Source organism: Artemia sp. Qi Xiang Cuo, chromosome 8 (assembly GCF_049724085.1).
Source record: "Artemia sp. Qi Xiang Cuo chromosome 8, ASM4972408v1, whole genome shotgun sequence".
In the NCBI taxonomy this organism is placed as follows: Eukaryota; Metazoa; Arthropoda; class Branchiopoda; order Anostraca; family Artemiidae; genus Artemia; species Artemia sp. Qi Xiang Cuo.
This window is the reverse complement of record NC_142801.1, coordinates 63119317-63144248: the sequence shown is the minus strand read 5'-3', so window position 1 is coordinate 63144248 and position 24932 is coordinate 63119317. Positions and strand designations below refer to the sequence as shown.

Genomic DNA, 24932 nt, shown 5'->3' with positions numbered 1-24932 from the left:
ATCGTATAACCTTCGGAGGAGGCTCGTTGGATTGGTAATCAGAAATTCAAGTGCCCTTTTTAAGATTCAGAGTGATCGGAGGGTGAATACCCCCCCCCCCATACCTGATATTTTCCCGTAACGCATCTGATAGAAATTTTGAGATGGCCATTTGTTGTCATTGATTAAAAAAAGAACTTTCCGAAAAAGAAGTTTTTCCAAGAAAAATAAAGGTCATTTTAAACTTAAATACCTGCTTTTTAAACTCAAAACGACCAGAAATAAAATAAACAATAATAGCAAAAAAAACAAGGGCGGATCCAGGATTTTTTTCGGGGGGGGGGGGTTTACTAATTTTTGACTCAGTTTTTGACTAATTTTCACAATTTAATAAGAATTTTCACAAAAATTAGCCCTCTATGAAGCCCGTAGGTAATAACTTACAACACCCACACCTGGGCCCTGGGGGGTTGTGTCGACACCAGAGTTTGTGTGATCTGACCTTTTAACTAGTTTTAACAAAATAGATATCTCAAAATTTTTACCTGATGCATTTGGGAAAAAAGAGCGTGGGGGGGGATGATCTCTTTAGACTTTTAAAAAGTGAACAAGAACTATCACTTTCCAAACAAATTAGCCGTCTATGAAGTATATACGAGCATCCCTTCCGTAAGAACCATATATTCCTCTAGGGCATAACTTATAACAACTACCCCCCGCAACCTGGGGGGTTTTTGTCGACAACAGAGTTTTTGATATCTAACCTTTTAACTATTTTTAACAGAGTAGCTATCTCAAAATTTTTATTTGACATATTTGGGGAAAAAAGTGAGTGGAGGGGGGGCTAGTTGCCCTCCGATCTCTTTTGACCCATAAGAAGTGAAACTAGAACTTTCACTTTCCAAACAAATGAGCCCTCTCTGAAGTTTATACGATTATCCCTTACATAAGAACCATATATGCCCCCAGGACATAACTTACAATGCCTCCCCCGGCCCTGGGGAACTGTGTCGACACAGGGAATTCAGTTATCTGACCCTTGAACTATTTTTAACAAAATGGCTATCTCAAAATTTTTATCTAATGCATTTGAGGGAACAAGGGTGCGGAAGGGGGGGGGGTAGCTGACCTCCGATCACTTTGAGTCTTAAAAAGTGAATTACAACTTTCAATTTCCAGTCAAATGAGCCCTCTATGAAGTTTATACAAGCATCTCTTCCATAGCAACCATATCTGCCCCCAGGGCGTAACTTACAACGCCTGCCCCCGGGCCCTGGGGGGCTGTGTCGACACTGGAGTTTTTTGTTATCGGAACTTCGAACTATTTTTAACAAAATGTCTATCTCAAAATTTTATCTGATACATTTGGGGAAAAAAGCAAGAGGGGGGAGGGGCAATTGTCCTCCGATCTCTTTTGACTCTAAAAAAGTGAACTAGAACTTTTAAGTTCCAATCTAATGAGCCCTCTCTTCAGTTTTTACGAGCATCCCTTTTATAAGAACCATATTTGCACCCATGGCATAGCTTACAACTCCGTCCCCGGGCCCTGGGGGCTTGTGTCGACCCCTGAGTTTTTGTTATACAATCTTTGAACTATTTTTAACAAAATTGCTACCTCAAAATTTTTATCGGATGTATTTGGGGAAAAAAGGGCGTGGGGGCGGGGCTAGTTGCCCTCTGATCACTTTTGATTCTTAAAAAAGGCACTAGAACTTTTGATTTCCAATCGAATGAGCCCCCTTTGAAGTTTTTACGACGACCCCTTCCATATGAAGTGCCTCTGGGAAAAAAAATAAATAATAATAAAACATTGGAGCCGTATGGCCTTTACTATAGGGAACGCCATAGCGTTCAAAAACCTCTGATAGAAACTTCGAAAAAGGTTAATTCGATTGAAAGTTTTAAAGGGCTAGTGCCCTTTTTATTAGCTAAAAGTAATTGGAGGGAAACAAGCCCCCCCCCCCGTGCCCATCAATTTCCAATACATATCTAATCAAAATTTGAGAGAGCCATTTTGCTCAGTGCAGTTGCAAGGTCTGGAAATTATGTCTTTGACAACACCCATACCTTCTCAAGACCAGAACATAATTTGCACTTTACTGAAACAAAAATGTCTGTGGGTTGTCAGTTTAGTGGCATTCATTCACAGAAAAAGAACGTTAAAAGCACAAATATAAACCGAAAAAAATCACAATCCCAGTTGTCAATGTGTAATATAATATAAGCTAACAATTAAATTATGTGAATGAATTAGAAGCTCATACATAGAGGGGTCTGTCGAATGTTTTTGAGTGACAAAATTTGAAATCTTCGGTCAGAACTTTGCTTTAGGCATTCATTCACAGAAAAAGAACGTTGAAAGCGGAAATATTAAACGAAAAAAACTGGAATCCCAAGCATAAATGTGCAATATAATATAAACTAATAATTAAATTATGTGAATGAATTAGAAGCTAACACACAGAAGCGTCGGTCGACCGTTTTCGCGTGACAAAATTCGTCATCACAAAAAAAGAACATTGAAAGCGCAAGTGTTAAGTGACAACAACTGGAGTCCCAGGCGTATATTTTCAACATAATATAAACTCACAATTTAATTATGTAAATGAATTAAAAGCTCATACAAAGAGGGGTCTGTCGACCGTTTTCGCGTGACGAAATTTGATATTTTCGGTCAGAACTTTGCTTTAGACTTTCATTCCCAGAAAAAGAACGTTAAAAGCGCAAGTATTAGATGAAAACAACCGGAGTCTCAGGCGTAGATGTGCAACATAATATAAACTCACAATTAAATTATGTAAATAAATTAGAGGCTCATACATGGAGGGGACTGTCGACCGTTTTCGCAAAAAAGAACGTTAAAAGCGCAAATATTAAACGAAAACATCAGAATCCCAGGCGTGAATGCGTAATATAATATAAATTAACAATTAAAGTATGTGAGTGAATTAGAAGCTCAGACATTGAAGCGTCGGTCGACCGTTTTCGCGTGACAAAATTTGTCATCACAAAAAAAGAACATTAACAGCGCAAGTGTTAAATGAAAACAACCGGAGTCCCAGGCGTAGATGGTAAATATAATATAACTTGATTTACTTCACTAAAGTCCATTCCGTCCCGGAAGGTCCTCTTGGGGCCTCTTTCTTCGTAATGGCGTGGATGTGCCTTTTGTATGCTTCACGGTCTTCTGCTAGGCGAAGAAGGTCCGAGAGGCGGTGAGGTGCAAAGTTTTCCTTCCACCTTTTGGGGGACGACCACGAGGACGAGAACCGTGAATTTGGCCTTCGAAGGTGATTTTCGGGAGACGGAACTGACTCATCCGTTGTACGAGACCGAGCCATTGAAGTTGCTGGATCTGGCTCTTCATGAGAATTGTTTGTTGTATTTTAAGGCGCTCGAGAAGTTCGACATTTGAGATTCTATCAAGGTAAGTGATCCCGGCGATACGGCGGAGGCACTTAGTTTCAAATGCTGCGAGTCGACGATTGTCATCCACCTTCAGCCTCCATGTTTCACATGAGTAGATTACGATGGGGATGATCAGGGTATGGAGAAGTCGTGTCTTAATCTGTAGAGACAAATCCTTGCTTTTCCATATGGGAATAAGGGCTTTGAAACTGGAACTCGTGAGGGCAAGACGTCTTTTAATGTCTCTTCATAGACTGTTTTCGCTGGTGATCAAACTACCAAGGTAAGGGAACTCGTCGACCCACTGGATACTCTCTCATTAAGTTTCAGGTCTGGCTTAACTGTATCCTGCGGCTTTCGTGAGCAGCACGTAGCCTTTGTTTTTTATACATTTATGGTCATTCCAAAAGAACTAATGGCTTCGAGGACGTCGTTAGCAACGGCTTGTAGATCCTCGGGTGTTTCAGCCATTTCGTCGATATCGTCGGCGTAGGCTAGCTTATCTGTCTGAACACCCCCATTTCGTCGATATCGTCAGCGTAGGCTAGCTTATCTGTCCGAACACCCCCTATATGTGTGCCGCAAGTTGTTCCACCAGGGATAAGACTGCTGTGAGGAAGAGGTTGCACAGCTCTGGAGACAGAGCAAAGCTGAGCCTTCTGTCTATTGAGTCACCTTCTCAGTAGAGGCCTCCCCCAGGTGACTCAGCGTGTCCCCAGGTGGCGGATAGGGGAACGTCCTGTATATATGCAGGGCACCTCCCGTAGGGAGGCGCGGACCAAGGGGGTACCCGGTTTCTGGGGGTCTCTAAATATAGCTGGACCACCCACGTCTGGGGGCCATAAATTTTGATGGAGGAGGTGGAAGGCCCCTCTTATGTGTACTAGACAGGGCCCATCGGAAAATGGATACGTCCCGCCAGTCACAAACCTTCTCTCAGTAATGGGAAACGTGCAGGTGATGCAGGACGCCAGAAGGGCACATTATCGGTAGTAGATATAGCCAGCCCCGACTAGGGATGGAGACGAGTGGCTTACCGCCGTCCTGAATTTAGCCAAGAAGCCCTCTTTCTTATTAAACATAATATAAACTCACAATTAAATTATATGAATGAATTAGAAGCTCACACACAGAAGTGTCGGTCGACCGTTTTCACGTGACAAAGTTTGAAATCCTCGGTCAGAACTCAGCTTTAGGTATTCATTTGCAAAAAAAAAAAAGAAAGCTAAAAACACTAATCTTAAATGAGATCAACCGGAATCCCAGGCATGAATGTGCAATATAACACAAACTTACAATTAAATGATCTGAAAGAGTTAGCTGCTCAAAAATAAAGGCGTCGGTCGACAGTTTACCCATGACAAAATTTATCATTTTTGGTCAGAACTCAGCTTTAGATATTAATTTACAAAATAAGAACATAAGAAGCGCAAATATAAAATGAAAACAACCAGATTCCCAGGCGTGAATGTGCAACATAATAAGCACTGACAATTAATTATGTGAAAGAATTAGAAGCTCTTTGTGTTATAAAGCCTATCACCAGACAGCTTCAGCGTCTGGAATCGATTACCTGGACCAAGTAAAGACCCTGTAATGTAGGATCTAAATGTTGGCGATCTGGTTGCTGGTTCCGTTATGTTGATGGAATACTGTTGACCTGTGAAAGTATTGATATCTGGTACATTTTGGTAGCAAAGGGTAAAACAAAGGGTAAGCACATGGCAAGAACACACTAAATATTGGTACTAGCTATAAACACAAGCAAGATTATAAACTATTTTCTTAAACAGCCAATTTTTTTATTAAATATAGTTTAGCTTATGCATATAATTCAAGTTTTGTTGATAGTTCACAGTTAAAGCTGAGTTTAAGTTATTGTATTATCTACAATGTACGAATATATGGATATTACGTGAATAATATGAGTAGGCTAATGCCTAGGCAACAACAACAAGGTATCGGTCGTAAGTAAGGAATTACAAATAATCCCTACGTGGTATTTTCCATACTGAACAGGAATCATATATAGCCCATTACAAATCATTTTGGTAAACTTTTCTTAAACTCTTCCTTTCCGAATATATTATTTGTATGAGGGAGAGATGGAATCTTGTAAGTCCAATCTTAAACCTGGATCGTCTCTATATTTGCAAATTATGATGCAAAAAACGGAATATCAATCGCTTAGCCATAACAAAGTGAAGCCTCGTCTTAATTGACATCATTCACCCTTTCAGCAGCACTTTTTGTAGGTGGATCATTATCGGACAGTCGGTTATCATTGGACAACTACTTTGGTTGAACAGCCTTCGAAAATTTCAAACGTTAAGATTGGCTATCCAGTGGGAACCGGCCTTGCTGCTAGCAAGGTCAAAGATGTCAACCAAGACGAGGCTTAAGGGTTTATGGGATCAAAAACTTTAAAATAAGATCGAGGAAATTTCCCCTTTAAATTTCGCCTTTCAAAATTATAAATTTAATTTTTAAAGATTTGTAACAATGCTCCTCCTCCAGAATATCTAAACCTAAAAATTAATTGCCCCCAGGAAATAGGTCAAAATATTCCAAGATGCTTCTATACAGCTTTCTTTTCCAACATGGAATGAGAAACCATGACAGAAAGCTGAGTTCTTCTGGACAAGAATCTGTTCAAGCAATAAGACAGATAATTCTATAACTATTGTTCTTAATTGTAAGAAAACTTCATGCAAACTTAATCAAATGATATAAAAAAAAATAATATATTGGAAAATACCTCAATGACTGCTTAGCACAATTAGTCCTATTTCAATTCTATCTTAGTGTCACCTTAATGCCGAACGTTTCATTATTTTTTTCCACAGGGTTGTTCCAAAAGGAAATTAAGCTTATTAAAAAATTAAACTTTAAAATACGACAAAAATAATTGAAAGAGTACAAGTTTTGCTGAAATAACTTTTGTAATCTTTGTAAGCATTTTTCAAAATCAACTACATTAATGAAAAAATAGCGAGTTTTTTGGGAAAAAATATAGATGTTTGACAACAATGCGGTGCTAAGGTAAAATTGGGATGTCGTAAGAACTTAGATATAAAAAAGATAGAAAAAGGGTCATTTCTTAAGTCCACCTTAAAAAAAAATCTATACAATTTTTTTTTTATTTTACGAAAACCTTTACGAGTCACAATTAAAAAAAAATATTCCATTTAGCTAATGAAAAAGCAGTAGTTAAAAGTAGTACATGCACATGCAACAACTCTTAATTTATCATGCAAATAGAACTACTGTCATTGTACACTTCTAATACCTCAAACTTCGTAATAAAAAGTGAGAAGGCGTGAAAAGAACGGAAAAAGAAATAAAACAAAAGAGAAAGAAGATTTAGAGAAAACATTATATCTCATCAGCAAACAATTGAGACGTTAGAAAATAACTTGAAGGGAAATCAATGGAAAAAGATTAAAATTTTAACGCCATTTATCATTGAAATTAGCTGTCAAAAAATTCTTAGTTGAATAATAAAGGAGATAAAGATATTGTGTCATAAACTGTGATATTTTAGATGGTTAATCCTCCTGTTTTTATAAGTATTTTTAAAACACTATTTCAGTTGTACGCTTCCTGTTTCCAATGTTATGATATAATGTGTGACATATGTAGCAAAAAGCATGGGTAACTTGTGAAACGGAAATTAGCACTAGCGTGGACAAAAAAACTACCAACACCATCTACCGCTTGGCGACACTATGCATTTCAAGCTCTTTAATTATTTTTCTATCAAGAACTAAAATTAGACACTTAATACTACCCTAATTTTACCAATTACACTAACTAGATTAGTTATTCTTACTATTAAAGTGATCGCCAAAAGCAAGATGACATTGATAGTTTTTGTCGACGCTACCGCCAGTTCCCACTCGTATAAGCTACGAATACTCTTTGATATATAGTTTATAAGGTACTATTGATATTAAATTATAATTTATTTCGCAAAATATCTAAGCAAAAATCAATGGACAGGCTGTTTGGATGCTATGACGCAGCACTATCTAGCTTCAACTGTAGTTTTTTCTTTTACTTTTTTGTTACTAAACAGGCCTAAGTTTACATTACAAAATAAAATATAATAATAGTAACTATCGAAATGTAAAATTTCTTGATGAATAACTAAACGAGTCACCTTTGAAATCAATATAGTAATTAAAGAAACGTGGAATTACATAAAAATCTTTTTTTAATGCAGAAAAACTATTAAAAATTTATTGTTGTGACTAGATCATTTGATTTTGTTTATATCTCTGTGCTATGTATTCATCAACATTTTATCAATTTTTTATAAAATAGATGTACTATTTATAAAACTGATAACAAATAATAAATATATAAAGGAAAATAAAATATAAAATTTTAAAATAAAAAATATAAATATAAAAGGAATTAAATGTATAGTACTTTCATATAAATGAAAAATAACTGTTATATATTTACACAAAAATAAATAAAACATAATAAACTAAAATATATAAAAAATTAAGATGATAAAATAAAAATATAAAATAGATAAATTTATGTATGTTTTATCTATGTCCTTAGTCTACCTATTTTCTTTATTGTTTACTTCAACCATTAAAAGGCAAATAAATTAAACATGTGGCGAATTTTTCTTGTTGACGGATACCCTTCTAGCCACTGAATTTATGTAACTAAAATATAGCTATTTTAGAGGATATTTTAAAAGTTTGCCTTTCCATTATGGATGGCAAACAGAATGCTATTCGAAATTTCAGCAGAAAATGATAAGGTCCAGAAATATAAAGCCTTCAGCAACAACACTTTAAACAATTTTCCCAACTATAGTCGGTCAACTAAATAGAAGTACCAAACCCAAGTAACAGACACAAGGGGATTCTTGTCTGTTTTCTGCTTAACGATTTGCCAGATGTGTTTTTCTGCCAACCAATCAGATCGTTCTATTCTACGTAAGCTTATGTAGCGTTATGGAAAAGTCAATACAGCAGCAACAAAATGGAAGTTCCAGACCAGCAATTATTAGATTTGGCAATAAATTGGCTAAATTTCCCCAGAAATCCTTTTACACTTCACTAGAAGAACTTGAATCCCCATCTCCATTCCGCATGAATAGTTTGCCTAAGACGATTTTAAACGATGATTGGCTACTTGGTATTTTTAATTTATTTAATATTTAACTGTCTTGGCTATAAGTTTCATCTATAACTTACATATTTATTTATTTTTATTTACACAGAATCACAAAATACGACTATACTAAGGAATTACTTCAGGGACTTGAGTAACAAAAGTTTTACAGTGAGCCTAGAATGGAAGTAATCAAGAATAGGAACTTTTCGCTACTAATTCTACTTGCTGCGCATGAGGAATCTGTCTTGTTAGGTAATTCTAATATAATTTCATAAAAAATTAGAATCTAGGTCCTTATGGATGTACGCATTAGGGGTATAAGGTGGGTTGCTATTAATTGATGAGTACTAAAAATATAAAGTTCCATGCTTATTAAGTACACATTAACCTAAAAACATAAAAGTACATACCTTGCCAATACCAGCTCCCTACAGCTCCGATAAAAAGTCGATCCCCAGTCTAAACAAAAAAAAAGATATTAAAAAAAAATATTATTTACTTCTAGTTTCTAACCAGGTGTATAGATCTTTAAAGGGGTTCCAAGAGTGTCAACGTTAAGGTACTGTAGTAGAGAATGTGCTTTTAGACTTGAATGTCTGTATTTTAATGGGTTTTTTTCATGATCCTAATTTAGGCACAAAATTTGTAGTAGGCCTACACCAAATTAGATTTTAACTTTTCAACTTTATTTTTTCCCGATCTGATTCACTATGTTTTCCATTCTGCGAAAAGTTTTCCATTCTGCGAGGGTCAGTCCCTGACTGACCCTCGGACACTTGCATTATAACTTTTAATCTTGCTCCTTACTTTCAGTTGAAACAACTTGTTTTTGTAAATGTAATGTCTGACCATTTTTCAAATTGTACAAGAAAATCTCCTCCCCCCACCCCTCCGTTTAAATATTCCCCTGAAAACTTCCCTCTGGGAATTTTCCTCCTCGCGGAAAATTCTCAACGTGGAAAATTCCCGCCGCAGAAAATTCTCTGATCCCCTCCAAAAATGACTGTTCATTACTCAATAACAAATACTATATATGAACAATGGGCAAGTCGTGTAGCTTACAACCCTTTATGCTGGGACAGTAGAGTCCTATCATCCTCAAAGACATGGTTATTGAGCCTTTCAACTATGCTGAATCAAACAGCTATGTCAAAATTTTGATCAGATACCTGTGGGGGAAAAGAGGCGTGGAAGGGGACTAAAAGCCCTCCAATCTTTTTAGACACTCAAAAAGGGTACTAGAGCTTCTAATTTTTTTCCAATGAGCCCTCTTTTGATCATCTAGTACCATATGTTCGATACGATTGCCCTTCGAGAAATAAGAATAAAAGATCCTCCGGAGCCATTGCTGGTGCATAGGGCGTCGAATCCACACCTCAATTGCTGGGTCTTGCTTGCAAATAGCAAGCTGGTCACCCAACCTTATTGCAGAGGGGATCGAACCCTGGGCCCAGTATTACCAAGCAGAGCAACCCAAAGGACAAAAAAAAACGATCAACACGAATCCGTGATCTATCTTCTGAAAAAATGCAAAAAATTCACATCTCTGTAGATAGGAGCTCCAAGCCTCTACGACGGGGTTCTCTGATATTCTAAATCTGATTTTGCGCTTTTTATTAGGGTCACTATACTTTGGGGGTGTTTCCCCCTTTTTTGAAAATCAGGCTAATTTTCTCAGGCTCATAAATTTTTATGAGTAATATTAAACTTAATACATTTTATATATTGGAATCCGCATCAAATCAAATTCTTTTGCTTCATCTATCAAACAGTTCGTGGTAACGAACTGTAAGGAGTGACCCGACTCAATAGTGACCGAAACTCTAAAAAAAGGAATTTTGATATCATTAGATACATCAAAAGAATCAGATTTTTATGCTGATTTCAAATATAGAAGTTTAGTTTTACCCATCAAAAGTTACGCGCCTAAGAAAATTTGCCTTATTTTTGAAAAAAGAGGGGAGCATCCCCTAAAACTCATAGAACCTTAATGAAAACCAAACCATCAGATTCAGTGTATCATAGAACCCTTCTGTAGAGGTTTCAAGTCCCTCTATATATATATATATATATATATATATATATATATATATATATATATATATATATATATATATATATATATATATATATATATATATATATATATATATATATATATATATATATATATATATATATATATATATATATATATATATATATATATATATATATATATATATATATATATATATATATATATATATATATATATATATATATTTTTTTTTATATATATATATATATATATATATATATATATATATATATATATATATATATATATATATATATATATATATATATATATATATATATATATATATATATATATATATATATATATGTATATATATAGTATTGGTTATTGGGAAGTATACAGACGTTTTCAGCACGGATTTTTTCTGGTAGTGGGGGGGGGTGGATCGGGGGTTACGTGAGAGTATCTTTCCGTGTAGGAAGTTTTCATGGGGTAGGGACATTGCTATGAAGGGGGTGCCGGATTTCCCAGCATTATTAAAAAAAAGATCAGAAATTATATAAAAAAAAATAAGTTTTCAACTGAAAAACTTTTCAACTGAAAACTTTGCAACATCAAAACTTAAAACAAACAGAAACTATTACGTATATGATTCGGTTCGCGCCCTAGTCAATACCTCGCTCTTTACGCTGAAGTTTTTTTTAGTACTTTCATATGAGCTATTTATTCAAATTAATTAAAAAAAACTTTCCGAGAAATTAAATAAACAATCATAGCAAAAACATACAACAAGTAATAATATAAATGAATCAATAGATCTTAAAGCGAGTAATGCTTAGATTGAATACGAAAATCAAGCTTAAAACGAAAACAAATATTTTGCTATTAAAGTATAAATGTTTTTTACTATGATTGTTTATTTAATTTCTGTTCGTTTTGGGTTTCATTTATTCTTTAATAGTAATTTCTGGTCGTTTTGAGTTTGAATTTAAACAGGTATTTGTATCTCCTGAGCTTGAGTTTAAAATGGCCTTTACTTTTCTTTGAAAAACTTATTTTTCGGAAATTTTTTTTTAATTAATTTTTGTTCGTTTTTGATTGCAAAAAGTTTCAAGTTTTTTTTTGGCATGGGGGGGGGGTGCTTACTGTCCGATTATTCTTGACTTTAAAAAACGGATCTAGATCTTTTAATTTAATTCAAATGAGGCTTTTTTCAAAGTCTATACGATTACCTCTTTGATAAAAATCTTATATATGAACAATAGGCAGCTTGCATAACTTGTGGACAGCGATTGACAACAATAAATGGATTGAAAAATAGCTCCAATAGGGGGGTTTAGACCATTTTACTTGCTGACACAAAGGGATCACGACTGTTTCGAATTGACCTTAATAGGAGTTTGTGTGCCAAAGCAATTTTCCATCTATTACAGAGTTTGCATTGTAACCTTATAATTGGATAATTATAACAGATTTCTAATGTGTTCTCCCCATACAAAACCCCTTCCCATAAGTTATAAACCCCCCTTAATAAGTTATGCCCCAGGGCATAACTTACAACGCCTAAGCCTGGACCCTCGTGGGCTGTGTCGACACCGGAGTTTTTTGTTATCAGAACTTTAAACTATTTTAACAAAATGTCTATCTCAAAATTTTTACCTGATGCATTTAAGGCGTGGAGGAGGGAGAGGGGCTAGTTGCCCTCGAATCTCTTTTGACTCTTAAAAAGTGAACAAGAACTTTCAGTTTTCAATCAAATGAGCCCTCTCGTAAAGTTTATACGAGCATCCCTTCCATAACAAATAATATGAAGGATTCGGAGAATCCTTAAATTACAACCCTTGCCCTCAGGGCTTCGGGGGAGTTGTAATCCTCAAAGACCTATTTTCCAGAACTTAAAACTACGATTAATAAAATGGCTGTCTTAAAAGTTTTATTGGATGTGTTTGGGGAAAAGGTGGGCGTGAGAGGGGGGTTAGTTGCCCTCAAATCAATTTCGACTATTACTAAGGGCAATAGCCCTCTGAATTTCCAATCGAATGAGCCTTTTTTGAAGTTTCTACGACACCGCCTTCTATAAAAACCTTATAAGCCCCCAAGGCATAACTTAAAACCCTTGCCCTGATGGTTGTGGGGGAGTGTCCTCTTGAAAAACATATTTTCTATCTAGAAATCAACTACGCTGAACAAAATGGCTACTCAAAATTTTGATTGGATACGTTTGGGGGAATGATGGGCGTGAGAGGGGGGGGGCTAGTTGCCCTCCAATCACTCTTGACTATTAAAAAGGGCACTAGCCCTTTGAATTTCCAATTAAATGTGCCTGTTTTGAAGTTTCTACGACAACGCCTTCTATAAAAACCTTATATGCCCCAATGGGCATAACTTAAAACTCTTGCCCTGAGGGTTGTGGGGAGTGTCCTCCTCAAAAACATATTTTCTATCTGGAAATCATCTACACTGAACAAAATGGCTATCTAAAAACTTTGATTGGATGTGTTTGGGGAAATGATGGGCGTAGGGGGGCGAGTTACACTCCAATCCCTTTTGACTATGAACAAGAGCACCAACCCTTTAATTTTCAATTGAATGATCCTGTTTTGTATTTTCTACGACAACGCCTTTTATAAAAAACCTTATATGCCCCAAGGGTATAACTTAAAACCCTTGCCCTGAGGGTTGTGGGGGAGTATCCTCCTCAAAAATGTATTTTCAATCTGGAAATCAACTACGCTGAACAAAATGGCCATCTCAAAATTTTGATTGGATGTGTTTGGGGGAAGGATGGGCGTGGGGGGGGCGCTAGTTGCACTCCAATCACTTTCGACTATTAAAAAGAGCACTAGCCCTTTAATTTCCAATCGAATGAGCCTGTTTTGAAGTTTCTAAGACAACGCCTTCTATAAAAAACCTTATATGCCCCCAGGGCATAACTTAAAACCCTTGCCCTGAGGGTTGTGGGTTGAGGGTTGAGGGTTGTGGGGAGTATCCTCCTTAAAAATATATTTTCTATCTGGAAATCAACTATGCTGAACAAAATGGCTATCTCCAAATTCTGATTGGTTGAGTTGGGGGGACCGATGGGCGTGGGGGGGCTGGGTGGCTTCCAATCATTATTGAGTATTAAAAAAAGCACAAGGACTCCCGACTTCCAACCGAATGAGCCCCTTTTGAAGTTTTTACGGCGAACCCTTCCATGTGAAGTGCCTCTGAGAAAAAAAAAAACAATAATAAAACATTGGATCCGTATGGACTTTACTATAGGCAACGCTACAGCGTTGCCTCTGATTAACAGCCTTTGTGATTAAGGGGTCATTCTTAAAGAACTGGAAAAAATTCGAACTTTGGCGTAAAGAGCGAGGTATTAACTAGGGAAGCGCAGGGGCACCATTTGGGGGGGGGGGGGCAGGGGGGGGCAATTGCCCACTCTAATTTTTCTGGGGGGCCCAAGCTTCCTCCCAAAAAGGCCTTTTTTTTTCTTTTACAAAATATACAGGAACAAAATTACAATTAGCAATTAGTCAAAATTTTTAAACTGCTACATTTATATGTAGATTAAATTAGATAATAGTGAGATTAATAGTGCAACTGGGTCGTGCACAGGGTTGCCAACTAGACATATTTTACGTCCAAAGGACATATTTCTATGTGCCTGGACATAATGACATAATAGGGCAAAAAATTGACATGTTTTAGACATTTGGGACATAAAGTGGACACATTTTCCAAAATTTTTACGTAAAACAAATTACTTTCATAAAAAAAAGGGCATTCATCACCGAACGATGGCTAAGACCCATATCTACTTATTTTTTAAGCTCTGTATTTATTTTCCAGGGTTGCTTGCTCTTCCATGAAGAAAACTTTCTGAAAATGCCTTCAAAGGTTTTGTTGTTTTGTTCTTTTTTCTTCTTCAAATCACTGTTAATTTTTTGGATAAACATGCTACATGGGTTGAGGGAAATATGCCAAAGATTGTCGTTTTTTTTTTTTTTTTTTGATTTATATTTTTTTGAGACAAAAACTTTTGCATTTTATATATCATTAGATTTGCTACAATGCCGACTGGTGATATGAAGCCGCATTCGATTTGCTGTAGTCACGCTTCACGTTTCGCCATTTGGTCCAAAATTATGAACTTTAGTTTGGCGGTCACATTATCAGTAGTTCTTCAGGCTAAATGGGAGAACGTCGCAGAAAAAATGCAAATAAACCCACAACGGAGAAGGACGTAACTGAAACTACAGCAAATAGAACGCGCCTTTAGCTTATTTGCGATCTGTCATGACACGCGAATCATTCATTCAAGGACTACTGCAAAGGCGTTTTGCGATTTGGGTTGCTATTGCATTAAGCCCAAAGTTTCTATTATTGTCTCCACGGGTAGATAAGGATCAACGCATGTATAATCATCCGAAAAACACCCTCTTTGGCTTTGCTGATATTTCCTGGGTTTTTTTTTCGAAGTTCGATATACTTTAGTAAACTGTCACACCATGGAGGAGTTCTAGCACTATTTTTCCCAAACTGCTGTGCCAAAAGGGGAAACTGCTAAGCAGTTTGGACTTAACATACTAAAAAAAGCAACTGTTTAAATGTTGAAAATGAGTTCAATAGTGCTTCAAAGTACAAGAGTGGCTTTTAACCTTTGGGTATATCTTTCAGGTGCCTGACTCAGCACCTGAACAATCCATTGCCGTCGCTTTGGACCCTTCTAAGGACGTGGTGGTTGGTCAGACCGAGCTAGCAGAAAACGAGACGACTCAAAGAGACACTGCGCCTGTCACTGCTCAAGAGGCACAATCTGGACGAGATACGACTCGAGATGAAGAGAACCATCGTTCAAGTGGTCCTACTGATATTTCTTTATCCTCCCACGACCATCCATGTCAACCACAGCTGCTACAGTACCCTGCACAGGTTTCAGCAAACGGCAAGCTAAGACGGTCATTTAATATTTCGTAATATGGAAAGCATCCTTAGCTTGAGTAGTCAGTTAAGGAAAATTCGGTTTTCTGTTTCGGCTGCAGACACTTTGGCGGCACGTCAACCCTTCGCGGGCAGAGATACGGGGCGAGGCCTTTCATCGAGACCGGCGTTAGAAAATGGAAGGACATCTCAAGCGTTCTAGAAGAGCATGCGAAAAGTGACCACCACAGGGACAGTGCAGTTTCGTGGACGAAGTTCAAAGCTATACAAGCCAAGGAGATACAACCCATCGCATCTGTTTTGTCATTGGACAGGAATAAGGAGATGAATGAAAACAGGGAACACGTAAAGGCTTTACTGAAAGTAATGGCCCTACTGGGACGACTGGGTACAGCCTGTCGCGGCCACGATGAGACTGAATCTTCGGACATTTCGGACATTCGGACACAAACAACGGACATTTCGTCGACACTTGCAATCTTCTCGCCGAGTATTCTCCCACGCTTTTCAACAAGCTACAAAGACGATACGGCCACTATACGTCCCACGAATACCAGAACGATCTAATTTCAGTTATCGGATCTATGCTTCGGTCTACAATAGTGCAAGAAGTTAAGCGTGCCAAATACTTTGCTGTTCTTGTCGACGAGACAAAAGATAATTCGAAGAAGGAACAGCTCGTCATTCTTCTGAGGTACTTCGACGAGGGAAAAGTACGAGAAAAACAAATAGGATGCTATCATATGAAAAGCCTGGATTTTGAGAGCTTAGCCAGCTTCATTCACGACACAGTGATGAAACTTGGTCTCGACTGGAACTATTGTGTTTCTCAGTGCTACGACGGAGCAAGCGTGATGAGCGGGCCCTTCTCTGGTGTTCAAGCGCGACTGAGAGCGAAACCGCCACAAGCAATATACATTCATTGCCATGCGCATAGACCAAATTTGGTCATTGCAAACTGCGTTGAAGGTGTTGGGACTGTTGGCTCATTTTTTTCGTTAGTCCAAAATCTGTACACGTTCATTTCCAACAATAGAGCTCCAACTCTAGCGGAAGAACTGAAAAGAGAATACCTGGAGACTGTAGATCGTCTGATTGCGGAATTTGACAGACGGTTTACAGATAACCTTCCATCTGGACATTGACCAGATTCTTCTTGAGGCCCAAGCTGGTATTGCCAAGCGGTTTTTGCTCGAGGAGGAGGCAAAGCCGAAGAACTTCATGGACGTCATCGATAATATCAAGACACTTCCAGTGGCCTATTCAGAAATTATTAAGGGTCTTCATATTGCTGCCACACTTCCTGTCACGACAGCCAGCAATGAACGCTTGTTTTCTGGGCTGGAAATAGTGAAGAACTATCTGCGCTCGACCACAGGAGACAGGAACTATCTGCTTTTGATCTTTGCAGAGAAGGATTTAGTTAAAAACTTGGATTTCGACCAGCTTGTTGACGACTTTGCGAAGATGAAACCCCGACGGTTCCCCTTGTTGCCATGAATGTTCACTGATCTGTTTCAAAATTTTGTTGTATTTTTTAATTTTGTAAATATACTTGATCGAGCAAAGTTTTGCATCGTCATAGCCGGAGCGTGACTCCGACTTGTACTAAAGTATTTACTGTAAGCAGCGAGCTGAAGAATTCGGCTACAGAATATACTTTAGTCAAAGCGTGATTTTCTACAGAGGTTCGGCTTTCGTCAAGTTATAGGTTTGGAAAAGTGGAAGATTCTCAAACGGCTGTTTTTTTAAGATCGCAAATACCGCTTCCGCTTTCTTCAGATATCTGGCCTTTTCCCAACCTATGGTATAAGAGCGAAAGAAGAAAAGGCAAAGCAATTGAGATAATTTCCTTAATTTTTACGGTAACTCCCGCGGAAGGTTTTTTTTTCGGATAAAGCTAGAGGCAATTTTTTTTATACAAGCCTGCTTCGGGGCCCATGTCGATTGCTTGCCCACCCTAAGGTTTGGCTGAAATGGCGCCTCTGCGGGAGCGACCCCCCCCCCTAATATACTTAATAGAAATATACGAATATAAGTTCGTTACGTAAGTTAATTCGTAAGTTACGTATATTTATTACTAATAAAAACGTTCGTAAATAAAATTAAACAACTTTATAGAAAGCCATTTAGCCAAAAAAAAAAAGTAAAACTAATACACAAATTTCGTTTTAATTATTCATGTGCTGTGAGCCAAAATCAAAACCTGCATTAATTTTAAAACGTTCAGAAATTAAATAAAAGAACAAGTTTCTTTTAACTGAAAGTAAGGAGCGACATTAAAACTTAAAACGAACAAAAATTATTCCGTATTTGAAAGGGGCTGTCCCCTCCTCGACGCCTCGCTCTTTACGCTAAAGTTTCACTCTTTCTCAAAACTCTATTTTCAAAACAATAAAAAACTTTAGCGTAATGAGCGAGGCGTTGAGGAGGGGACAGCCCCTTTCATATAGGCCTACGGAATAATTTCTGTTTGTTTTTTAGTTTTAATGTCGCTCCTTACTTTCAGTTAAAAGAAACTTGTTCTTTTATTTAATTGTTATAAAAAATCACTTTTTCTAGAGTTTTGGTTATTATTGAGCCGAGTCGCTCCTTACTTGCAGTTTGTTGTCACAAACTGTTTGATATGGTGCCCATGGGCGTAGGCAGCATTAGGCAGCATATTGTCTAGGGGGGGCCAGTCGATAGTGTGATGGAGTTTTATAAACTGCTTTTTCCAAACCATCTGCTTTTTCAGCCATATATAATGTAATTTTGAAGGTCTCGGGGGGGCAGCTCCCCCCCTGCCCCCCCCCCCTCCCTACGCCCATGATGGTGCCCACTACTACAAAAACTGGATAACAGCATAAGGAGGTCTTTCTTATTACAAAAGTCAATTAAATTTTTTTTTGTAATTTATTAAGATATACGTAGTTGTGTAAATTTCCACTTAACCAATCTAATCAGATATCATTTTCACTGTCCTTAGTGATTTTTTCCCATGATTGCTCGAGTAGAACAAAGCACTATTTTTTCTTCATCTTTTTCAGTGTGTCAAAGTCTTGTGACCGAAATTTTGTAATTTTCTATGTATCTTTCTATTTTTTATTCGAACTAAGCTTCTTCTACATCCAACTTTGTCGAATAAATCAAGAGAACGCTCCCTTTTTTACTGTCGACAGGTGGCTAACCAGTCTAAGCACAGTAATCAAATATATCTTAGAAACAGCAGAGTTTTGGAACCATCAATTATTATATGTAGCTTATAGGCGTAACCATCAGCCGTGTTTTGAAATCAAAGCCACGAAATACAAAATGTTTTTAGGAGGGTCATTATTCATGTTTTTCACCTGTCGATATATTAGATAAAGCTTTGTTTAATTTGGATGAATCAACTTCCTTGATTCATGTTCGCTCTTTCGCAGGGAAAACTTAAATGACAGCATTTCTTAAGGAGATCAAAATGTGAAGCTAGAATATGAACGAAAACTGACCGATCGTGAGTAGGTTAATAAATGCCTCTGTATTGGCCCCCATTTGATTAGTTAAATATCCAAAGAAAACGTAGACACTCGGATGCACCCTGATTAGGACACCTCCAGAGTTAAAAGTGGCTTAACAATAAAACATTGGCATTGGCAAAGTGTCGGACTGGAGTTCGGGCAGCGGTAGGAACGGATGTTTTTATGGTACTTGTCCATTATCCAGAAGACACCCAAGAAGTAAAGTTAGGTTAATACTAATGAAATATACCAAAATATGTTGAAAATATAATACTTCATTAAGAAAATTATGGGAACTGGGCCTACAGCAGAAAACTATTAAAAACAGGCCGCCCAAGACGCATTATATTACCTGACCAAAATACCAACTCTATATATTAAATATTTAATTAAAATATACCTACAACGTAGTTTTTCCACTGAGCCTAAGCTAATTGTCTCCGAATACAGACGGCTAAAGCAGCTTTTTCGGATCTTACATATCCTTATGTGCGTTCTGAATAGTGGACACACACCGTTTTTATTATTATTATTATCATTATTAATATATTTTTTTTTAATCGGTAAAAAAGCTTTTCTTAAATAAAAAATAAACTTTCATCGTCTCTAGCTTAAAAACTACCTTATATACTTAAGACAGGCCACTATTCTTAAGCACAATATATCAAATGAAGCCACAAATAGCCTAAGTCATTCAAATTATAAGCCAAAGCAAAAAAAGAAGCCATGTTTTTCAGCTATGTATATGCTACGGTGAAAGTCCGCAAATTGGTTAATGTCGACATTCACCGGTGAATGTCCGAAATACCTTTTTCTCTCCTTGGATTTAGTCACCTTTGCCAGTCATTTTTTTCCATTTAACGCAAGGTTTGATGATGGGAGGTTAGGTTAGGTTAGATTAGGTTTGGTTAAACAAGGTTAGGTTGGTTTAGTTTTGTTTAAGTTAGGTCTTTAACCTGTTGATATTTAGAACCAAATTTAGCATAATCTAACTTAACCTAACCTAATTTAAACTAACATAGTCTAACCCAAGTTTAAATTTTACCATCATAGGTTGCATGAGACTGAACAAGTTGACTCACAAAGCTAATTGAATTAAAGCAAAGAATTAGAACTTTCGAACATTCACCGGCAACTGTCGACATTATATAGATTTTGGACATTCAACCGTAACATATAAACAAAGAAATTGGTGTCATTTTTCAAGGCAATGAGACTTCAAAAAAAACTCCGAATATTATTTTACCGAACACTCAACACTTATCATCAGCTAACACAATCTGAACGATTAGTAGAAATATGATTAAAATATATAATTGTGAACCGGCCTTGACCATTACGACTCAAATATTCAATCAAGTTTACCAGATACTGACTGTTATCAAACTGCTGTTACCTTGTGACCAGATTGTATAAAATAGCCCTATCATAAAAACAGAACACGCGCTAAAGGCCCCGTTACCAAACGAAAACAAAGATTAAAGAAAATTACTTCTACTACTACTAATATTACACTACAATACCAAGCCACCTGAGACCAAATATAGCTGCCCACAATCCTCCTCCGCCCCAATTCGCTCAGAGCTTCAATCGTCACCCCTTCTCATAAGTATTAATTTACTTCAAATCTTTCATTACGGTTTTTTCCTATTACGTCCTAGCCACCTTAAGCTTTCTTCATTATTGCACTGCTAAGTGTGAGCGGACCCCACGTTCGCACGGCTTATTTTCAAACAGTTGCCTAAAACTATTCTTAGACAATTCGTTTAAAAACGTCCTTAGCCTTTCGAAGCGCACACACTTTAGGGCCATATTGGACCAGCGTCATTAATCTGGCTTCCCAAATTCTAATCTCAATTTGCATGTTTATCTTAAGCTTATAAAAAAAACTGGCTTAAAGAAATGCGCTGATTTATAGAATTCAATGTGCAACCACCTAAAAAAATGCCCAAATAGTGCTAACAGGCCCATTCTGGCAGCGCTGCCGCTGATAACGTATATGGAGTGCGCTGTTGCGATATTCAGAATTTTGTTTGTGTTTTTTCTTTTGGTTCCATTTTATTGAAGAAAATAGACAATTTTTTTTGGTTATTATTTGTTTAAATTATGGAAAAGCAGTGTGGTCTTCGGAATTATTTTTTCATGCAATATAAGCACCAACTACCTAAGTTAAAAAAAATAATAAAATTAAAAAAAAACCTTACGGGAGAAAGAGCAGCTCCAAGACCAGCTTGACATGACCCTTGACGGTGATAGCCCCAGCTTGCTAAAATTAGATACACCAATTAATTAACTAGATAATTTATCTATTGAATTTTTAAAAGGAAATATAAGTAGTACACATAAGAAATGTACATGTAAAAAATAGCTGATGATAAGAAATCCGTTTTTGGTAAATCACTTTTGAAGGGCGATATTGTATTCCCGTGCAATTCGTCTTTTTTAATAATTTATCCTGAATTCTGGGTGCTGAATCATAATGAATTCTGTCCTACACCAGCAATAGAAATGTTGTAAATATGACAACCTACATTAAAAAATTGTACATTTAGTGGTAAGTACATTTAACGGTAATGGTGAGTTCAGACACTCTAGCAACAGTTTCAGTCTCTCAGCCTGTGAAAGCGGTCCCGGGAACAGAATGTGGTCACGGCAACAGCCTCTCAGCCTACACCAGCAACAGAAAAGTTGTAAATATGACAACCTACATTAAAAAATTGTACATTTAGTGGTAAGTACATTTAACGGTAATGGTGAGTTCAGACACTCTTGCAACAGTTTCAGTCTCTCAGCCTGTGAAAGCGGTCCCGGGAACAGAATGTGGTCACGGCAACAGCCTCTCAGCCTACACCAGCAACAGAAAAGTTGTAAATATGACAACCTACATTAAAAAATTGTACATTTAGTGGTAAGTACATTTAACGGTAATGGTGAGTTCATACACTCTGGCAACAGTCTTAGTCTCTCAGCCTGTGAAAGCGGTCACGGGAACAGAATGTGGTCACGGCAACGGCCTCTCAGCCTACACCAGCAACAGAAAAGTTGTAAATATGACAACCTACATTAAAAAATTGTACATTTAGTGGTAAGTACATTTAACGGTAATGGTGAGTTCAGACACTCTAGCAACAGTTTCAGTCTCTCAGCCTGTGAAAGCAGTCACGGGAACAGAATGTGGTCACGGGAACGGCCTCTCGGCCTACACCAGCAACAGAAAAGTTGTAAATATGACAACCTACATTAAAAAATTGTACATTTAGTGGTAAGTACATTTAACGGTAATGGTGAGTTCAGACACTCTGGCAACAGTTTTAGTCTCTCAGCCTGTGAAAGCGGTCACGGGAACAGAATGTGGTCACGGGAACGGCCTCTCAGCCTACACCAGCAATAGAAAAGTTGTAAATATGACAACCTACATTAAAAAGTTGTACATTTAGTGGTAAGTACTTTTTACGGTAATGGTGAGTTCAGACACTCTGGCAACAGTTTCAGTCTCTCAGCCTGTGAAAGCGGTCACGGGAACAGAATGTAGATTTTACAGTAACGATTTAAAAAAATTGTAGACCGGTAAGGGTAAGTTCAGACATTGGCTACAGTCTCGGCCTCTCAGCCTGCAAAACCGGTCACGGGATCATAATGCATATTTTACACTATAACGATTAAATTGTAAACCGAATAGATCATAAACCGTGATGGATAAGTTAAGATGCTGTGGCAACGGTCTCGATCTCTCAGCCTGCAAAATCGGCCAAGGGATCATAATGTAGATTTTACACTATAACGATTAAATTGTAAACCGTATAGACTGTAAACCAGAATTGATAAGTTTAGATGCCGTGGCAAGGGTCTCGATCACTCAGCCGGTAAAAACGGTCACAGAGACACAACGTAGATTTTGCTCTACTATGATGGAACATTTGAAACCTGAAGCCTTTGAAAAAATAGAAAATGTAATAGCAACAAGCAAAGCCGTATCCAGGATTTTTGTTGGGGGGGGGGGGGGTACAAAAGAATTAAGAAACACATCAGCATTTGTTTTATGTCTTCTAGCCCCCCCCCCCCTGGACACAACAATGGCAACAAGAATAGAAACTTATAAATAGAAACGGTACTTGTTTAGAATCCGGGCAACACAAGAAAAAGATCGCATCGAAATCTCAAAGATGCTATATGAAAAACAGGTCTTCGCTGCCTAGTGAGGTATTGCTCACTCCGTGACAAAGATTTAAACTTTAGTTTTTTGGGGGGTTGAAGGAGCAAAAAAAGGTATCTAGGTTAGGTTACGCATTTAATATATGCTATGCTTTACCCCAGCCCACCCCCCAATGTGCAAATATATAGCCCAAATTCTCTTCTGAACTATTATATTTTCGTCCTATTTTGTTTTATTTCATTAGCATTAACGAAAATTAACTTCTCGCGTGTTGCCCGGATTCTAAACAAGTACCTGTAGTAAAACAAGCAAGGCCGTATCCAGGATTTTTTTCGGAGGGGGGGGGGGGGGAATTAACAAACGCATCAGCATTTTTTATATCTTCTAGCCCCCCCCCCCCTGAATACAACCTTGGTAACAAGGATAGAAACTTGCTGATAGAAACAACAGCAATCAATTATTTACGTGAACATAAGAACACGAAGGATAAATGGACAGCTATACTATTTATCTAATTGAAAAAATAAATGTTCTAGTTGTCTGAACAAGGCCAGGGGTGTTCACTGGGAGGAGGCAAGTGTCCCCCACATTTGTATGCGCCTCCCTAGATTTTGAAATGTACTTTTTTTGGCATTTTCAATGAAAAATTTAAGAACCAACAAACTCTGCCCCCTAAATATTGAAGAATACATTTTGCACGCTACCCCTACATTTCCAGGAATTACCCCAGGGCGAATTAACTGTTTATACAGGCTGTCTCTTTTTCTAATGTTTGTGAACTTACCATAAGTGGAATTGTTGATCATTCAGCTTTTTAGAATGTACTGATATAAATAGAAACAATAGAATAATTATTTAAACGAACATAAGAGCAGGATAAATTAATACCCATACTATTTATATGCTTGAAAAAACGTTCGTTTTTTCTAGGCAAAGCTAGGGGTGTCCTTTGGGGTGAGGGGTTCAACTGTCCCCTAGATTTATCTTCCCCTCCGTAAATTTTTAAGTGCTTTTTTTGGTATTTCTATTGAAAAAATTACAAAACTAACAAATTAGTTTTGTAACTAATTTGTTATTAGTTACAAAACTAATTTAGTAACTAAATAATTAGTTACCCCCCCCTACATTTCCGTGAATTACTGCCCCAGGGCAAAGCAACTATTTTTAGGGGCTGACTGATTTTCCTAGTGTTAATCAACTTGCCATAAGTGGCATTGTAGATCTGTAAGCTTTTTAGAATGTACTATTAACGATTAAATTCAATTTAAAGTACGAACAAGAACGTCTAACAGAAGGTGATAGAACTGAAGTATTTTTTTTTAACAAACCTCCTATGAAATTTCATACCATTAGTATAATAAAAAAATAAATTGAAATACAAATATTTTGCATAAACAGATGAAGTCAAAATTTTACATAGACACTGGACGAACAGGCACAAAATATTGAAAAAGCCAGACATGGAAATGAATCAAGAGAGAAACTGAAGATTTAGTTTTGACCTGTTCTAGAAGCGAAGTTATCAGTAACGATATTAAAATTCGTTACTCTTTTCATTTCAAAGCACAGAAAAATAAAAAGTGTACTATTTGCCTCTTTTACTTATCATGAGGATATAAGGGGATGCATTGTTGTTATCAGCCACTTTAGGGTAAAACTAATGACAAATAATTAATACTCGTTTGATATTTGGCTCAAAGAGTATGGTAACTTAATAGAATGGAGACTAGCTTTAGTGTCAGCAAAAAACATCAACGCCATCTAGCATTTGGCAACACTTAGCATTTTTTTAAGCTTCGCAATTGTTTTTTCCGTC

General features: G+C 37.0%; 1 protein-coding gene across 4 annotated transcripts in view; it reads right to left on the bottom strand.

Moving 5' to 3' along the window:
• if (integrin subunit alpha inflated) overlaps positions 1-24932 on the bottom strand; it is a 187348-nt gene that overhangs the window by 86808 nt on the left and 75608 nt on the right. For 2 of the 4 annotated variants that reach the window (XM_089093668.1, XM_089093669.1), the window contains 3 exons: positions 21168-21229; positions 8940-8988; positions 4961-5047 (listed from right to left, as the gene is read on the bottom strand). In XM_089093668.1, the coding sequence (XP_088949794.1) occupies positions 4961-5047; positions 8940-8988; positions 21168-21229 (198 nt within the window). The remainder of the gene's footprint in view (positions 1-4960; positions 5048-8939; positions 8989-21167; positions 21230-24932) is intronic. The other 2 variants (XM_089093670.1, XM_089093671.1) reach the window with 1 other exon arrangement.